The sequence below is a fragment of the Pelophylax lessonae genome (assembly GCF_965119305.1).
Source record: "Pelophylax lessonae genome assembly, chromosome: 2".
Classification (NCBI taxonomy): Eukaryota; Metazoa; Chordata; class Amphibia; order Anura; family Ranidae; genus Pelophylax; species Pelophylax lessonae.
Genome location: NC_138769.1, coordinates 225,664,317 through 225,684,560, shown reverse-complemented (window position 1 = coordinate 225,684,560; position 20,244 = coordinate 225,664,317). Strand labels below are relative to the sequence as shown.

The window sequence follows — 20,244 nt, the reverse complement described above, 5'->3', positions numbered from 1 at the left end:
GTGTTTAGAGGCTGCAAAGCCCCAGTACCAGCTCAAGAAGCACACCAACAAAATTCAGGCTCAGTCTAGGGGTGTATTTTGAAGTTTTATTGCAGATCTTGAACATAGGCAGGAAGGAGGGATGAGGGTGAAGGATGCTCAAAAGCACACAAAAGATTTGGAGGACATAGTCTCAAACAAAGTCCTGTTTCCGCAGTATTGGGCCCCTCAGTAGCAGCCTCAAAATAATATTTTTAAAAAGATAGAGAGCCAGTTAACCTGAGACACTATGCAAGTAGTCACAGTCCTTGCAGCAACCTCTGGCATCTAACCCTTAACCACTTGCGCATCTTGAGCTATAGGAAAAAGGTCCTACTCACACTGTCCAAAAGCAGCTCCCACCAAGCTGCTCTGCAACACTCTTCAATGAAAGGTTTCCTCATCAGGAAGTGTCCTCCAGCAAGGTGGGGGGGGGGGGGAGACCCCAGGAGAGAAATGGCTTTAATCAGACCCTCCCAATAATTTATCTTCTGAGGTCAGATAAATATACTGTACATAATTAAGTGACTGACCCTCCTACTACTTACACATTATATCCTGTAAATATCGGGGGCTGGTGGGAAGAACAACAGAGCGTAAGGTGGGAAGCAGGCATCCAACAAAATTACCCAGCACAACTTTCCTTTTTGGTAGTAGTCAGAATTATATTTTAATTTGTATGTTTATTTTAAATGTACTTAAACAATTCTGACATCTATTTTTGTTTGTCTTTTTGTTGGTTTTGGCTCAGCTAGAAGAATCAGCAAACCCAGAAGAGATATTTTACCATATCTCAGAAGCTGCAGTGATGCATGTACAAATGCTTGTGGAATTTACGAAGAAATTGCCAGGTGTGTTAATTTATGGGACACAGTTGCAATTGGTTGACACATTTATTGTAATGTACATGACATTGCTCACTAATACCACTATGCTCTGAATTCATTTTATAGTTAATGATGGTTTTAAATTCGTTTCTTTAAATACCAATATTTAATACATTTTATCTAAAGCCAAAAACAAGATCTTTGGCAGCTTTTTCAATTGTATAGTTATAACAGACAGTTCCTTCTTACAGAGAGAAGGGAAGAGAAGTATCACCTGGATATTTTACAAGCTGGAAAATGTTCTTGTGAAATAACAAGCTCTTTTAACATTATACATGCTAGCTAATTAGGGAGAATCTAAACAAATTGTTGCATTGAGGCAACTGGTTGGGGTAGGATCACACTGTATATCACCTTCCTAAATTGTAATGTAAGCTATGTGCTTTTTAGTTACTATATATATATATAGAGTTCTCTGCACTGTTGACAAATAAAGCTCAGTGTACCAAATAACACGGCCCATTCATTGGGTGCCTTGCTCTTACTTATACTTATAATAGGTATTATGCATTGTCCTTGGAGACTTAAGCCCCGTACACACGTACCGATTGTCGGCCATAAATATTCGGCCGACGACCGATCGGCCGATTGTAGGCTTGTTAGTATGATGCTTCCGAAAGCCGACAGCGCATTTTCGGCCGAACAGAATCTGTCGTGCAAGCATTAAAATTTTTGTTGGCCAACACCAGAACGGCCGATTGTTCCTCAGTCAGTACAGAATTCGGCCGACAATCAGCAGATTTGCAAGACTGGGCATGCTCAGAGAAGAAAAAACACACGGAAAGTTAACCATCACATGACATCACTTCTGCAGTCGGCTGTTGTTGGCCGACAAAATTTGTGTGCAGTCTTTTGCACTTTTCAGCGGACAGGACATCCCTGGACAAAAGACGGCCGATCGGTCGGCCGACGATCGGTACGTGTGTAAGAGGCATTACAATGCAACTCTAGGTGTGCTTCAGACACTGGATTTTAGCACTGGCAACACAAAATGTGGCCAAACTGAGCTCCTTGTTTTTGTCTATGGGAAAAGGGATGGAGGATAAACATTTACCATTTTTGGGAAACAATAACAATTGGCAAAGAGTTCTAACCTGCTGTCATGTCAGTTCCATCTTTGGTAGACATGAGAAGTTAAGATCCATATCCAGAGAGAAAGTATATGGTTCTAATGAGGAGGAAACCTCTTGGAGAACATCCATAAAATGGTAGTTCCAGACACAAATGTTGAGATACAGAAATTCCTCCTCCTGTCACACACTGCAGATCAAACTTCAGAAAGGTTTTTACTCAGTAAAGGCCATTTCATACCTCACGGATAAGTTGCTGCAAACTGGTAGTAGTGAAGAGGACCAGGGGCATATGGCTGCAATGCTTGAACCATGTATGGATAGGGTCTCTGTTCAGCTATGATCACATTGCTGTGATATACGGTACTTCACCTACAACAGCCACAGTTCGAATATGCTTTATATGCGTGCAGTGTACTTGATTGTCCCCAGGATTTAGGCACCAGATTATCATACTTTAATAGGAGGTCATTCCCCAGTTACAGCTAGCTAGGGACTGTGCTGTGTAGTTATAGAGGTGAGTTGCCAAGGTCATTGCAGGGTGTTAGCAAAAGACGAGGGACTAAGGGCTGAGCAGGGATGTATTTTATAAAGGCTAATTTCATCTTTCTGACCTTGTTACACCCATATTTAGGGTTTACCAGGATTTATGGTAACATTGCGCAGCACCCCTACCCTCAAACCATCCCCCTTACCTAAATCACAGGGTTCTTTTACCCTCCCGGCAGTATCCTATTTTATTATTTATAAATATAGAATGGATGACACACACAGGCACGTCATCCATTCACAGATTCATTCTCATGGAGTCAGAGAGACTTGTAGTTTTCAGTGAAGCAAAAGTGAGGTTACATCACAACACCTACAGTCCATAGAATACCTCCTCCAGCTCCATTACTGAAGTCAGCCCATCAGCCTGATCGATCTGGATATTTGTTTCTTGCAGGTTTTGAGTTACTGGATCATGATGATCAGATTGCTCTTCTAAAAGGTTCCACAGTTGAAGCAACCTTTTTACGCTCAGCACAAATATATAATCAGCAAGTTGCAGGAGGTTTACTACAAAATAATGATGGTAAGTATTATGAAGAAAATTATAAAACAGGTGTTTTATATCACTTGCAATTCTTACTTTTATTATAACAGAGCAGTGGACAGAAAAATCAGCCAAATTTTATAAAATTGCTCAAACAAAGCTAGTTGAATGTTTTTAGACTGATGAAATTATTGTTATTGTTGTCTTTGTTATGTGAAACAAACTAAAATGCTATCCAGAAATGTGCAATCTGTATATAACAACACCTTCCACCATGTCGGACTAAGTAAAAGTACATATTTGGGGGGAATTACTAAAAGTGGAGCACACAGGATCTGGTGCACCTGTGCACAGTAACCAAGTTTTTTAACATACCCCACCAAAGACGCACTTAAAATGCACAGGGGTATATAGAGCCTAAATAAACAGCGGCTGCTGTCATTGTCAAGACAGACATAAGAACATTAGAACAAATATAACAAAATACATAATATAAAGAGAATAATAATAATAATAATACATATAATAAATAAATGATAATCACTGAAAACTGAATTTAGACTATAACACTGTATAGATAATAAAATTGCATGCAAGTATGCATGTGAACTGACAACAAATGACTGGGAAGGAGTACTGAAAAAAATCACTAGGTGTCAATAGTGTACATTAAAAGAGAGGCTAAAACAAAAAAAAATGATATCCACAAAAAAATTCTCGGTGGTTCACTTTAAATGTTGAAATGTGATAGGTCCAAATATGTCTTTGTAATTTTTAAACAAAGGTCCTAAGCACTCTGAATATAGTGAAGAAAGATATTTTAAAATGTTTATGCCTGAAATATTTTGAAGTATGCTATGTAAAAACAACTGATATTTAATGATCATTTCCCTATGCCATTCGAGGATTTTTTTCATGACATGAAACTCTTCTAAGATTATAGATGATAACATTTTCAACACAACACATATGAAAACAGACATTATAATTGTGTGCTTGGGCAGGAAGACCAACTAAAAGCAATAATGAAAATATCTTAGAACTTAGCACAAAAAGAATACAGATTTTTTGCTGTATAATAGTGATTTATGCCGTTCCAAGCAGTTCCTGGTCCTTGATCCTCCAACTACCATCAGGTGCCCACTCAAGAGCATGTCCTCACACCACAAACTAAATGTCAAAATACAATGAACTGGGCCACTTGCTTATGATGTCACCAATGCTAAAAACACCTAACTCTAGTAAATAAGGTATCTTCTCGCCTGGCCTGCTCCAACACGTTTTGCCGAAGGAAGGCTTAGTCATGGAGACCATTGGGGCACATTTATAAAGCATTAAATTTGACATTCACCAAACATTCATGGCAGGTGAATCAATCACTGTAATTTAAAGCACATGCACTAGGAAGCACATACACCTGGAGAGAAAGATTGATGAATGACACATTTACCGCTTAAGGCCCAGTTCACACTAGTGCGACATACTCTCTGACTTTGGGAGCACATGTTGCATGACGTGTATAAATCAATGGTTCCCTATGAGAGCTTTCTTAACTGGTCCGACACAAGTCGGTCCCACTTTCCAGGTTCCTGTCTGAATTCAGCCCATTTTAGATGAATAAAGTCAGATCAAAGTTGGATCATCATCTTAACTGATCCGACTTGTGCTCGGAGGATCTTGAAGAGGAACCCCATGCCAAAAAAAAAAAGACGTGGGGTTCCCCCATCAATTTCCTAACAGGCCCTTTGGAAAGCACGATGGAGCAGTGACGTCATAAGGGGACAGGGTCTCCGGATGACGTCACCTGATGGCCACACCCCATGGCTATATAAAAAATGCCACACACTAGCTAACACCACAGTGAGAGCTAGTGTCGGGAGAAGCCATCAGCAGAGGGAGAAGAGCCGGAAGAGGAAAAAGACAGCTGAGGGAGGATAACCGGAAGGGAGAAGACATCACCATGAAGAAAGAAGACATGTTGGAGCTACTTAATAAGGGACTTTGTCAAAAACCTGTGTCCTGTTTTTATTTATTTTTGACACTTTTTGGGTGAATGAGTAGGAGTACAATGTACCCTATATTCATTCATATAGGGATGGGGATGGGATCTGGGTGCCCCCTTGGTAGTGGGGGCTTACAGATTCCGATAAGCCGCCTGCCCGCAGACCCCCAGAACCACCGCCCAGGGTTGTCGGGAAGAGGCCCTTGTCACAATCAACATAGGGGCAAGGTGATTTGGGGTGCGGGGTGAAGACCCCCCTGCCCCAAAGCACCCCCTATGTTGAGGGCACGTGGCCTGGTATGCTCCAGGAAGGGGGGATTGCTTGTTCCTCCCCACTTTCTTGACCTTCTGGGCTGCATGCTCGGAGGTCTGGTGTGAATTTTGCGGGATCCCATGACTTTTTTTTATTTTGGAATTCCGCTTAAAATCATTCCAGACTGAAGGGTGTGGTATAGTCTTGGGGGGGGGCTCTTTGCCCTTTTTTTCTTTTCATTTTGGTGAGGGGGTTCATCACTCAAGATCCATACCAGACTCATGGGGCCTGGTATTGTCAGTTTAAAGTTGAATCCCATTCATTGAAGTCACATGGAATTCGGAGAAGTGTGAACCTAACCTTATACATTAACTGTTTTTTCTCTAAACATTTCCCTGGATATCTTTAAGGAGCCCTGCATATATATTTATTCCCAAATACATTATAGTTGCCTAAAGCTGAATTCTATTTAAAAATAAATTTCCTCTAATGATGGGTGTCCCATGTGTAAAAGCTGCTGAGTTAAAAAAAAACGATTAGTTTCATACATGTCGGACACTAAAGTAAGTGCTAAACTTCTGGTCCCGAAACTGTCAGTGTCGGCGCTAGTAGAGTAGATGATAGTTGGTTTCTCACTCTCCATCTGCCTTTCTCAAAACGTCTTGCATACTTTTAGGGGTAAAAATAAGAATTTTACTTAATGCAGCAACTGGAGTTTGAAATAAAACTTCCAATTGAATAAAAAATCGTGGCAATAAAAATACCTAAATACAGTAACTAAAAAAAAGGGCACATAAGTGGTTTCAATGCTAATTACATCACTTACAATATCATCTTCCAAGTCAGGCATAAATAATGTAAAGGGGGGAAAATAAATGGATAAAAATAGTTTTGAAATGATCCAATCTGACTGAAATTATTCAATATAATTCAGAGACTTCTCCTTAGAACACAAAACAAAGCAAAAATGACTCAGTGGGTCCAGCCACACTATTGCATTTGTCACAAACCGCTTCCCCTAGGACCCAACCTGCGGTCCAAGGGCCACATGCAGCCCTTTGTGCAGCCCCCATAAGCCAGTAGTTACATTATTCTTTTTCTATGCCTTGGGGTATACTCAAGGACAGTGAAGGAAATATTAAGCTGATTTCTATTGCACAATTAATTGTTTTTTGTTTGTCCATTCTTTTATCTCTTTTTGTGTATTTTTTTCTTTGAATTTTTCTAATAGATTTTGCTGAAAAAAATATAAAATATGACAGCGATCATTTTTAGGAGGGCTGTAGGAAGTGCTGACTTGTTAAGGGTGATTCAAACTATGAGGATGGAGGCACAACCAATGCACATTGCATACATCTTTTTATTGGTACAGGTAGAAAAGCTGACAAACCACTTGCCTGTTTCATGTTAAATAGCACTCTGAGTTTAGTGTAAAACGATCAAGATGTTTGTCAGCTTTTCTACCTATACCACTTTTAAAATGGTTGTAAACCCTTACATACACCCAGTGAAGTGACTGCCCTCAGGTGATACACAGAGATGAAACAAATTCTCCTTCATAAGTTGTACCTGTTCATTTACTGCCACTTCTTCCGTATAGCTTTCTAAAACAACACAGACAGATCAAAGGATTTTTCTCATCTCTAGCAGGCGTGGGGCAAGGATCTGATGTCACACACACTGCAGAGCTAGAGCTTCCTGATATCTCAGTGGGGGAAAGGGACACACACCCCCTCTCCACACTATAGAAAAACATACAGCGCTAAGGCTATGAGTCACTTGCTGTATGCTGGAGGAGGGACAGGCCATCTCCCAGGAGGCTGTTGTGTCGATTAAGGCTGGCTATACATTATACAATTTTCTTGTACAATTTACATTTAGATTTACCAAAGCCATATAATATGAGGTCAAACCTAAACACTTTCAATTTGTTTGCTATCAGGCCCTAGTACTACATATTTGAAGGTAAATCTAAAGGAAATTGAATAGGAAAATTGTATAATCTATGGCCAGCTTAAGAGTTTTACCAGATACCAGAGGGATCAGAGAGGAACCACACTCAGTGGTCTGGATTTAGGCTGATACACACTACAGAGGGATGTGCTTTTTTCATTGTTCACGTCTAAGGTTTATAATCACTTTAATACAAAAAAAGGGTTCCAGCACCTCGTGCTAGTTGTGCTGCGATTCCCATTCTTTAAATCACTCCCAAACAGTAGGTGGATGAAATGAGGTGGATGTGCACCTGGCATTTGGTGCTGGCAAGTGTGGAACAACCTGGACCAGTAGAAATGAGTATACTTATTAACTTGTAAAGAGACTATAATGGTAGTGATCAAAAGAAATGTGTTGCGCTGTCAATTCTTAATAAAAGACATCAATATGAAATCAACCCAATATGAACCATACATTTTATCTTAAGTGATAATTCCGTGATGAATTAGTAATAAAGTATTAAAAAAAATGCATAAAACAGTCCAGAAGAAAAAGCCCATGTAGTGATAATCCAAAAGTGCCAAATGAATGACTCCTCAAATCTTCCAGTGGCAATCACCCGGTACAATCAACATTTGATGGTATTGGTAGGAAGCAGCACATAAACTTATGTGCTTTTCCTTCCAATACCATTAAAGGGCAATTGTAAAACACCGAGGTAGCCCTAACTCAAAGTGAGGGGTGAAGCTCACTAAGGCGATTATTGACCTATAATAGGTCTAATATTTTGGTAAGAGGCTATATTTGTTGGTCTGAAAGGGGAGAACTGGGTGATTGCCACTGGAAAATTTGAAGAGTCATTCATTTGGCACTTTTGGATTATCACTACATGGAATTTTCTTTCTGAACTGTTTTATGCATGTTTTTATTTGCACTCTATATTTGCATGATTGTAATTTATTCATAATTCATCACGGAATTATCACTTAAGATATTATTGAATAAGCATTGAAACATTCATCACTGATGCACTTTATAAATTTATGGTTCATATTGGGTTGATTTATTTTGATGTATTTTATTACTAATTGACAGCGCAACACATTTCTTTTGATCTAGTATCAATTAGTATTGGCGTGTACAATACCGTGAGTGTGGCTGTTAAATTCACATGTTTCAAAGAATTACTGTTTTTTCTCAGTAAGCGCAGGTTTTTGTGTTTATTAGTGATCTATAGCTATCACTGGTAAAATTTCATCAGTCAACTGTAACATAATCCTCCAGCCTCCAAACATGCCTGTGCATTATCTATAGACAATCTATTGTAGCAAGTCCACAGTCTCTGACCATCTACTGTAGTATGTCCAGTGTCTGATGGTTTTTGTAGCACTGTATAGACTGAAAATTATGTAAGGCCCTGTGATGTTAGGGGCTGCACTTGACTACTCTTATGTCAAGTAAGTTGACCATCACTGTCAAAGGGGATAGTCATTTTGAAAGGAATTCCTGTTTTTAAATACAATGTGAGTTGTGAGAATGACCAATGTACCACCATATAGATGAGATATTCTGCAAAGGTGGTAACTATTCACGCTACGGTAAATTTGAAGCCAAGGCGGTCTTTTCATGTGATAAAAAATAAACTTTGTTGAGGATTTGACCAGATGTTCTTATATTGTTCCAAAACACAAAACTGACTATATACTATTTTGCCCAAATTAATAAACTGTATACATACATACAGTATCTCACAAAAGTAAGTACACCCCTCACATTTTTATAAATATTTTATTATATCTTTTCATGTGACAACACTGAAGAAATTACACTTTGCTACAATGTAAAGTAGTGAGTGTATAGCTTGTATAACAGTGTAAATTTGCTGTTCCCTCAAAATAACTCAACACACAGCCATTATTGTCTAATAAACCACTGGCAACAAAAGAGAGTACACCCCTAAGTGAAAATGTCCAAATGGGGCCCAAAATGTCAATATTTTGTGTGGCCACCATTATTTTCTAGCACTGCCTTAACCCTCTTGGGCATAGAGTTCACAAGAGCTTCACAGGTTGCTACTGGAGTCCTCTTCCACTCCTCCATGACGACATCACGGAGCTGGTGGATGTTAGAGACCTTGCGCTTCTCCACCTTCCGTTTAAGGATGCCCCACAGATGCTCAATAGGGTTTAGGTCTGGAAACATGCTTGGCCAGTCTGTCACCTTTGCCCTCAGCTTCTTTAGCAAGGCAGTGGTTGTCTTGGAGGTGTGTTTAGGGTCGTTATCATGTTGGAATACTGCCCTGCAGCCCAGTCTCTGAAAGGAGGGGATCATGCTCTGCTTCACAGTACATGTTGGCATTCATGGTTCCCTCAATGAACTGTAGCTCCCCAGTGCTGGCAGCCCCAGACCATGACACTCCCACCACCATACTTGACTGTAGGCAAGACACACTTGTCCTTGTACTCCTCACCTGGTTGCCACCACATACGCTTGACACCATCTGAACCAAATAAGTTTATCTTGGCCTCATCAGACCATAGGACATGGTTCCAGTAATCCATGTCCTTCGTCTGCTTGTCTTCAGCAAACTGTTTGCAGGCTTTCTTGTGCATCATCTTTAGAAGAGGCTTCCTTCTGGGGCGACAACCAGGCAGACCAATTTGATGCAGTATGCTGCGTATGGTCTAAGCACTGACAGGCTGACCCCCCACACCTTCAACCTCTGCAGCAATGCTGGCAGCGCTCATACATCTATTTCCCAAAGACAACCTCTGGATATAATGCTGAGCATGTGCACTCAACTTCTTTGGTCGACCATGGCGAGGCTTGTTCTGAGTGGAACCTGTCCTGTTAAACTGCTGTATGGTCTTGACCACTGTGCTGCAGCTCAGTTTCAGGGTCTTGGCAATCTTCCTATAGCCTAGGCCATCTTTATGTAGAGCAACAATTCTTTTTTTCAGATCTTTAGAGAGTTCTTTGCCATGAGGTGCCGTGTTAAACTTCCAGTGACCAGTATGAGAGAGTGAGAGTGATAACACCAAATTTAGCACACCTGCTTCCCATTCACACCTGAGACCTTGTAACACTAACGAGTCACATGACACCGGGGAGGCCAAATGGCTAATTGGGCCCATTTTGGACATGTTCACTTAGGGGTGTACTCACTTTTTTTTTTTACCAGCGGTTTAGACATTAATGGCTGTGTGTTGAGTTATTTTGAGGGGACAGCAAATTTACACTGTTATAAAAACTGTACACTCACTACTTTACACTGTAGCAAAGTCTCATTTCTTTAGAGTTGTCACATGAAAAGATATAATAAAATATTTACAAAAATGTGAGGGGTGTACTCACGTTTGTGAGATACTGTACCTGTAAATATATTTTTTCATACATATTTGAGATTATATATGTCCAATAATCTTACAACCACCTGGCAGTAGTTGTACCAGTACACCCCTACCACTATCTGAACCTCAAGTTTTATAATTGTTAGACCTGTCAACAGACCCTTAAACTGTAACATATGAAGTAAAAGAAAATGCACATGGCCCACCTTTTAGAAAATTGGTATATGTATGTGAAGTTTGGAAGGTTGCAAGGTTGCCCTGTAAATAAGGACAGGGAAAATAGAGGTATGTTACACCAATGTATGGTTCCTACTCAAACAGGTCTATATGTGTTTGACTTCAGCTTCACTTTAATCTGTTGTGGTTTAGCATCAAAGTGTTGTGCTAAATACATATGTCTAGTTGATTAACCATGGCCAAAGTGGACCCACAGGCTAGAATAGCTACATTGACAAGAAATGTGGTTATATGCATAGGTGTTTTAAATATGAGAAATATAGTTTATGTTTCCATGCATTTCAAATTGTAATCATCAAGAGGGTTGCACTGACTGCCGCTGTTCCCAATACTAAACGGTAGTACCCTACCCTGGAATAAATCCTTGTGCTAAAAGTATTTCTTTAAATGGCCTGACATAACATTCTGCGTCAGTTGCTTAATCAAAACCATTTAATTCCATAACACACCACACCTTGTTTATTTAAGAATATGAATACTGTAATACATTTTAAAAAAAAGTACAACTTTTCTTTCAGGACTTCTCAGATACCAAAGCCATTCAACAGATTATTACCATATTCAGGATTTTGACAGATGCCCCCTGTATTCTATAGAAACACCTCCTCACCAAAATATTCCACAGTATAACCCAGGTTTGATATATATTATTTTTTCTTTTTGATTTAATCTAATATGTGTGTGTGTGTCATAAAACTCTGTATGGGTTCCCCCATCCCCCAAGAGTGAACCCAAGGTATATTTATTGCATACTTGTATTGGCCCAGATTGTACTAACGTAAATATGCCTTGGGAAACCTGACAATCACTGTAGTTGTCGGTGCAGCTGCAGTGATAGTTGCAACCTTTCGGGTCTTGTGCTGAGTGGCTTCTCCTCTGCACACAGAACACAAGGGATCACTTGCTCAGTACTGCCACCATTCACAGAACAGCTTGTATTTTTTGAATGAATTCAAGGTGTTCTCATCCAGTCGGAGAATGCCTTGTATTCTTAAGAAAGATTCAAGGTGCTCTGTGAATGGTGCAGTGCTGAGCAAGCAACCCCTTGTGGTCAGTGTGCAGGGGGGAATCTGATTGGCACAGGTCTCAGAAGATAGCAACTATCACTGTAGTAGCGCCAACTACTACAATGATTGTCAGCTTGCTCATCAGCCCCTCAAGTACGAGATATGCATACTGACACTGATCCAAGCTAAAAAAATATAAGTATACAAAAAAGATTATACCTGCTGTTCAGTTCAGTTTTAGAAGCAGCACAGTCCCTTTTTTCGCTTCAAACCTAGATTTTAGATGTACCAAGCAGCAATTCCTTTCAATCTTGTTCCCAGTGCCTGTGTTTCAGTGCACAAACATAATTACACGGTTTCTCCTTTTGATTATCTAACCCACATCTTCAATCTCTCCTTCTCTTCTGGCATCTTCCCCAACTCTCTAAAACATGCACTAGTCAGCCCCATGCTTAAAAACCCCTCACTGGACCAAACCAATCTTAACAACCTATGCCCCATTTCCTTGCTCCCCTTTTTATCTAACCTCCTTGAATGCCTGCTCTACAACCAACTGAGCATCCACCTTGACGAGAATAGCCTTCTTGATCCCCTTCAGTCTAGATTTTGTCCTCAACACTCCACAGAAACTCACCTAAAACTAACAAATGATCTACTAACGACCAAAACCAAAGGACACTATTCTGTACTCCTACTCCTGGACCTTTCTGCTGCCTTTGATATGGTTGACCATGACTGTACTATTCGCTGGTTCTCTTCCTACTTATCCAACTGCACCTTTAGCATTACTTACAATTCTACTTCCTCCACTCCTCTTCCTTTCTCTGTTGGGGTCCCCCAAGGTTCTGTTCTTGGACCGCTCCTATTTTCAATCTACCCCCTTCTCCCTGGGTCAGCTTCCGCAGGCTTCCAATGGCATCAGTACGCTGACAACAGCCAAATCTATTTCTCTACCCCTCAGCTCACTCCCTCAGTCTCTTAAGGTATCACTAACTTACTAGCAGATATATTAGTCTGGATGTCACACCACTTCCTCAAACTCAATCTATCCAACAACGCCCAAAACCGTGCCTCTTCCCCTGATCATTCTGTCAAAATCTATGGGACAACTATCAGGCCATCCCTGCATGCCAAGGTCCTAGGTGTAGTCCTGGACTCTGAACTCTCCTTTAAGCCCCACACCTAATTACTGTCCAAATCTTGCCACCTCTTCCTCCGCAGCATCTCCAAAATATACCCCTTTCTAACCAATGACACAACAAAGCTCTTAATTCACTCCCTGGTCATCTCTCGCCTCGACTACTGCAACTCCCTTCTCATCGGCTTACCTCTACATAGGCTATCCCCCTTCAAATTATCATGAATGTTGCTGCATCTACCTTACCAATCGCTCAGTATCTGCTACTCCTCTCTGTCAATCCCTCCACTGGCTTCCACAAAATACTAACAACAACTTACAAAGCCTTCCACAACTTAGCCCTCAGCTACATCACTAGCCTAGTCTCAAAATAGCAACCTAATCATTCTCTTTGTTCCTCTCAAGAACTCCTGCTCTCTAGCTCCCTGGTCACCTCCTCCCATGCTTGCCTTCAGGATTTTTCCAGAGCCTCTCCAATCCTATGGAACTCCTTACCCCAATCTGTCAAATTATCTCCTACTCTATTAGCTTTTAGACGATCCCTGAAAACCCTCCTCTTCAAAGAAGCCTATCCTACCCACACCTAACAACTGTACTTTGATTTTCTCCATCAACTCACCCCCCCCCCCCCCCCAGTTATTGCCTTTTGTTTCACTTGACCCTTCTTCTATACTGAACAAAATTATAAATGCAACCCTTTTGTTTTTGCCCCCATTTTTGATGAGCTGAACTTAAAGATCTAAGACTTTTTCTATGTACACAAAAGGCCTATTTCTCTCAAATATTGTTCACAAATCTGTCTAAATCTGTGTTAGCGAGCACCTCTCCTTTGCGGAGATAATCCATCCCCCTTACAGGTGTGACATATCAAGATGCTGATTAGACAGCATGATTATTGCACAGGTGTGCCTTAGGCTGGCCACAATAAAAGGCCACTCTAAAATGTGCAGTTTTTTCACACAGCACAATGCTACAGATGTCGCAAGTTTTGAGGGAGCGTGCAGTTGGCATGCTGACTATGGGAATGTCCACTAGAGCTGTTGCCAGATTTGAGAACAATATTTGAGAGAAATAGGCCTTTTGCGTACATAGATCTTTGAGTTCAGTTCATGGAAAATGGGGGCAAAAACAAAAGTGTTGTATTTATATTTTGTTCAGTGTAGATTGTAAGCTCTAACAAACAGGGCTCTCTGATTCCTCCTGTATTAAATTGTATTGTAACTGTACTGTCTGCCCTCATGTTGTAAAGTGCTGCGCAAATTGCTGACGCTATATAAATCCTGTATATTGATAAAAATAATTCCTATGGAGCAGGTTGTTTGTCTGTGCTCTACTGCAGACAATGGGAAGAAAATGAAACAGTACCAAGCAAAACCAAAAGCTGGACAGTCCAATGGGAAGGGAGGGGGGGGGGGGGGGGTTTGCAAAGTATCTCGGTCTGATTTTATTTTTTTTTGTATGCTACCTAAATAATGGGGGTGGGGGGCATGCAATATTTTTGTATTAAAATTTCAGCTGTACTCTATATGGTACCTAACGTATATCGTTACTTGAAAACTATGCATAGACATTATGCCACTGTAAAAATATAAAACTGTATCTAGCCAGTTCATATCTAGCAGGCAGGGAAGCAGTGTGTATTTTGAATAGGAAAAATAATACATTTTATTTATATACTATTCACAACAAAGCAAAACACCACTGTGTAGAAAACATTCTGTTGCAGGCTCAATGGTGCCACCTGCTGGCAATAGTTTAATACACTGTATATTGCAAGAATATTACCCGACTTTAGAACTTTTAATTATAGACACACAGGGGTTGATTTACTAAAGGCAAATAAACTGTGCACTTTTGCAAGTGCAGTTGCTCCAGATCTTAGTAAATGAAGTAAAGCTTCACTTTACAAAGAACACCAAATCACATGCAAGGAAAACAAAAGAGCATTTTTGCTTGAATGTGATTGGAGGATGGAAGTTATCCCTCATTTACTAAGCTCTGGAGCAACTGCACTTACAAAAGTGCATAGTCGATTTGTCTTTGGTAAATCAACCCAACAGGAACAGAAAACAAGGTTAACTATTGCACACCCATTGGACAACATTTCTTACAACTAACCCATTGAATATCTAAAAGAGGACTCAGAAAAGTGCTCTACCATGTGAACATCAATGCTGGAATTTTATTAGTTAAGCGGTATAATTTATTGGCTTAATTAGGCTTTTTCCAATACCTCCAATCAAATGTATGTAATGTCACAAAGACATTCACTCTAGCCAGTCCAACTCTGAGGTGGGAGGTGTGCCAAGACTTCCTCTTTCCAAAATAGAGAGGCATGCCAAGACTTCCTATTTCCAAAACGTGTCAATTTCCCCAAAATCACAACTAAGCCCTGGGATCATTATGAATAGATCTTAGAATGTTACTACAGCTATATCCATAAATGTGTGTCTTGACCCTGTTCTATGAATAAATATGTACTTTTAGGACCCAATTTGTATAAAGCCTAAGAAAAAAAAAAACTAAAATGTTTAGAAAGCTTGCATCCTAATATATAACTAAAGGCAAAGCTTTTTCCTTAGTTGTGGATAGAGTGGAAAGGAATCAAAACCTCTATCAGTTTTTATTGCTGTCTGTGCTCCACTAAGGAGATTCACCCTCTCTATTTGTCCTGTTTACCATTATCATTGACAGTGAAAGTAAAAGAAAATCCCATATTTTGGGTTGTCCCCCCCCCCCCCCCCCAAAAAAAAAATAGAGGAAAAAATTTTCAATGGGGAAAATAATTTGGTGGCCTGGGAGTCCCCAAGAGATTCCCTTAATTTTTCTTTTGTTTCCGGTTTTGGCTATAGGACAGTAAGTGAAGGTAAATCTCCCAAATGGCACACAGATAGCAAAAAATGAACCAACAGGGGCTATAACACTCCCTTACTCTATCCAAAATGAAAAATGGGGTTAACCTATAGTTCTACTTTTATTTAGCCAATACATTATACTATTTCAATTCCTAACTATCCAAAGTAAGAAGATCAGAAACATTTAGGAAAGGATGTTTGAGCTGAGAATGAGAATTCTTGCTTGACTCAAACAAAACACATTCTCTGTATGGCTAATGTTATAACCTTGTGTGTTTTTGTTTCACTCTTCCTATCTGAAAGTTCATTAAAGTGGTTGTAAATCCTTTCATATTGAAGTGAATAACCTCTGGTGTTACATAAGGATAAAACAAATCCTCCTACATATGTTTTGTTTATCTGCAGTCTTCTCTTGCCTACACCCCTTCAAAAGAGCACAATTGTGATAAAATCCTTCTGCATCTGCGAGGAGTACAGAGGAGGGGGTGGAGAGCTGCAGTTACATCTCTTATAAACTGTGTGAGAGCTGATTGGAGGAAGGGAGCACACCCTCCTCCACATAGGCAGAGGAACAAAGGAACATGCAGAGAGAAACCACACTTAGAGCTTTGGAGAGAGACAAGTACACTCCAGATACATGTGCTTTGTTTACTTTTCATGACTAGGGTTTACAGCCGCATTAAATTAATAGAAGTTTTTGTTTCATGTTCAATTGCTGTGTATATTGAAGAGAATAGGTTTCACATTAGTAAAATAAAAATTGCTTCCAGAGCAAAATAGGGAAGGTAGGTAAAAAAAGTAAAATAACAATTTTACTACATTTAAACTGTATGTAAAGAGTTTATTCCTAGCAAAGATTTATTAATCTATGTCTCATAATGTTTTTGTTTATTTTCCAGATATTACAGATGAATTTATTACTCCATTGTTTAATTTTTTCAGAAGCATGGGCTCTCTTAACGTGACTGAAACTGAGTATGCTTTACTTTTTGCAATAACGGTGTTCTTTTCAGGTACACAAAAAAAATCATTATTTTTTTACTGAACACAAAACAAATAAATGTGTACCAAATAAATAAATATGTATGTAAGTGTGTGTGTACTGTATACTAGGGGACCAGGAGAGAACAGTAATAGGGGACCAGGAGAGAACAGTAATAGGAGACCAGGAGAGAACAGTAATGGGGGACCAGGAAAGAACAGTAATAGGGGACCAGGAGAGAACAGTATTAGGGGGACCAGGAGAGAACAGTAATAGGAAACCAATAGAAACAATAAAAGGGGACCAACAGAGAAGAGTAATAGGGGACCAGGAGAGAACAGTAATAGGGGATCAGGAAAGAACAGTAAAAGGGGGACCAGGAGAGAACAGTAATAGGGGACTAGGAGAGAACAGTAATAGGGGAACAGGAGAGAACAGTAATAGGGGGACCAGGAGAGAACAGTAATAGGGGGACTAGGAGAGAACAGTAATAGGGGGACCAGGAGAGAACAGTAATAGGGGGACCAGGAGAGAACAGTAATAGGGGGACCAGGAGAGAACAGTAATAGGGGGACCAGGAGAGAACAGTAATAGGGGGACCAGGAGAGAACAGTAATAGGGGACTAGAAGAGAACCGTAATGGGGGGGGGGGGAGGAGTAAGAAAGGGCAGGAATAATCAGCACCTTTGACAAGTGCATATACATAGTTGCCAATGTCCCGGGCATCGGGCAAACCCTGATCCCTTCCCCTATCTCTTCTGGCTCCCCCAGCAGCAAATCTGTTCATTTAGGGCCTCGCAGTGTGATTGGGTGGGACTAGTGAGGGGGCATGGCCAGCCTCAGAGGGGAGATCGCATCGGGTGCAGCATGTGTGAGGAAGGAACAGGCTGCAGCAACATAGACATGGCAAGAGGTAAAATAGGGGCAGCACCGGGGGGAAGACATTCACCGTTTGGAGAAAGGGTCTCCTGCTTGTCATGATGACTGCAGGCTGACCTAGTTCCTGATACAAGCAGTGCTCCCGCCCTCCAATCTGCCTTTGTGTGTAAACTACAGGTTTTCCCCAACCTGTAATGATGTATGGAGACAGAATGCCACGATCAGTAGAGGGAGGGAAGACTGCTTAGCCAATCAGGCTGTGTCAATGCTGCAACCCCTCCCCCTTTCCCCTCCTGCCACATTTTGACTTTGGGCAGTTGCTGCAGAGCAAGAGGAAGAAGCCAAAGAGATTACTCAGCCCTTCAGACTGCACTGTGAGTTCTATGTACTTTATGTTTTCTTTAGGGAGAGAGAGATTTGAGTTTTACTGCAATAGCATAATAGGGACCAGGAGAGAACAGTAATAGGAGACTAGGGGAGAACAGTAATAGGGGACCAGGAGAGAACAGTAATGAGGGACCAGGAGAGAACAGTAATAGGAGGACTAAGAGAGAACAGTAATAAGGGACCAGGAGAGAACAGTGATAGGGGACCAGGAGAGAACAGTAATAGAGGGACCAGGAGAGAACAGTAATAGGGGGACCAGGAAAGAACAGTGTTAGGGGGACCAGGAAAGAACAGTGTTAGGGGGACCAGGAAAGAACAGTAATAGGAGACCAGCAGAGAACAGTAATAGGGGGACCAGGAGAGAACAGTAATAGGGGACAGGGGACCAAGAGAGAACAGTAATAGGGGGACCAGGAGAGAACAGTAATAGGGGGACCAAGAGAGAACAGTAATAGGGGGACCAAGAGAGAACAATAATAGGGGGACCAGGGGAGAATAGTAATAGGGGGACCAGGAGAGAACAGTAATAGGAGAACAGGAGAGAACAGTAATAGGGGACCAGGACAGAACAGTAATAGGGGACCAGGGGACAACAGTAATAGGAGGGCCATGAGATAACAGTAATTGGGGGCCAGGGGAGAACAGTAATAGGGGACCAGGAGACAACAGTTTTAGTGGGACCAGGAGAGAACAGTAATGTAAAGTTGTGTGTATGGTATGGGAAGGTTTCTGACAATTCCAGCATAAACTAGTGACGGGGAACAGGAAGCAAGGGGGTTTTGTTCCCAGACAGCAACAGCAACCTGGCAAAAATTAAATTCTTCCCTACTCTATGAAAAAAAAAAGTTTATTTTAAATGGCTGTACTTTTCCTGTCATCATTATTTCATGATTACTATTTCCTGTCATCACTATTACTTTTTATAGATCGTCCATTCCTAAAAAACAAAGTTTGTGTTGATAAACTGCAGGAGCCACTACTAGCAATTTTACACAAGTATTCCAAAATTTATCATCCTGAAGATCCTCAGCATTTTGCACGCTTGACTGGCCGTCTAACTGAACTCAGGACCCTTAATCATAACCACTCAGAAGTGCTGATATCATGGAAAATGAGAGACACTAAACTTACCTCACTAATTAATGGAGGCTGGGACCTACAATGAACTCCAAACTCAAAATTTACTATGAGCCTTAGTACATATTGTTGTTAATTTATGTAAATCTATTTGTTAAACTGTTGGGCATTTTAAAGCAAATATGTATTTGAAAATTTATGTGACTTTTTTTAAGATAAATGGGTTATGGTAAACCACCATTTGCATATAGTTACATTGCATACCAATATGTTTTCAGGAAGGCAGTATTCCTAAAAGAGAAGGCATAGCCATCAATACAAATATAGCCATTACATCTCACTTACCTATTTGTTAATGTTTATAGACTGCGAAATATGATGTTAAGAGATGGGAAAAAGCAAAAAAAAAAAAGATAATGCAATTAAAGTAGAGATACAACCCATTGACGTAATATATGACTATTGGAATAGACTGTTATACTCCCTGTGAATAAAATATAGTACCATATCAGTGATAACAAAATGCAGTTTTTTTGTCAAAACTCAGTGGAAAAAACCCTTATAGGGATCCATTGTTTGTGTTTTTATTTTTTACTTACATACAGTATGTGAATGTGTTCAGGTTATTGTAAAAATAATGTATCTTATCACTGTCTGTTAATGCCTAATACTGCTGTTTCTATTTATAATGTTTACTTATATCTCTACATCATAGCAGCTTTTTTTGCTTATTATTAATGCCTGCACCGCTTCGTATATAGGAGCATAATTCAGTGATAGTGCCTTACTATTTAACAAATGTAAATCTTTATTTAGAGTAACAAAGCCAGTAGATAAACTAGCTTACTATTTTCTACCCATAACTGAAATTTTAATTGCTTGAAATAACCCTTTAAATTTAAATCTATATTTTGCCAATGCCTAGCTAACCCACAGGTTTACCCAAAAGCTGCTCCCCAAAGTTATACTAAGGCCCTGTTTACAACAGAGCATATTTCAGCTCGTAAAATGCTCATCTCTGAAGTCTCAAAACGCCCAACAAGCAAAATCCCATCTATTTCAATGCCCCTGTTCACATATGAGCGTTTTGTCACAAAAAAGCCCCCAAAAAACGCCTGAAAAAAGTCTAAA

The 20,244-nt window shown here is 40.2% G+C and overlaps 1 protein-coding gene across 1 annotated transcript in view; it reads left to right on the top strand.

The window, feature by feature from the left end:
• The window catches only part of LOC309548532 (bile acid receptor-like), a 141,640-nt gene extending 122,110 nt beyond the window's left edge, over window positions 1-19,530 (top strand). Inside the window, exons 7-11 of the mRNA XM_082248499.1 lie at window positions 770-869; window positions 2,922-3,050; window positions 11,307-11,423; window positions 16,688-16,801; window positions 18,963-19,530. Coding sequence (XP_082104625.1) covers window positions 770-869; window positions 2,922-3,050; window positions 11,307-11,423; window positions 16,688-16,801; window positions 18,963-19,201 — 699 coding nt within the window. The 3' untranslated portion in view covers window positions 19,202-19,530. The remainder of the gene's footprint in view (window positions 1-769; window positions 870-2,921; window positions 3,051-11,306; window positions 11,424-16,687; window positions 16,802-18,962) is intronic.
• Window positions 19,531-20,244: the final 714 nt, after the last annotated feature.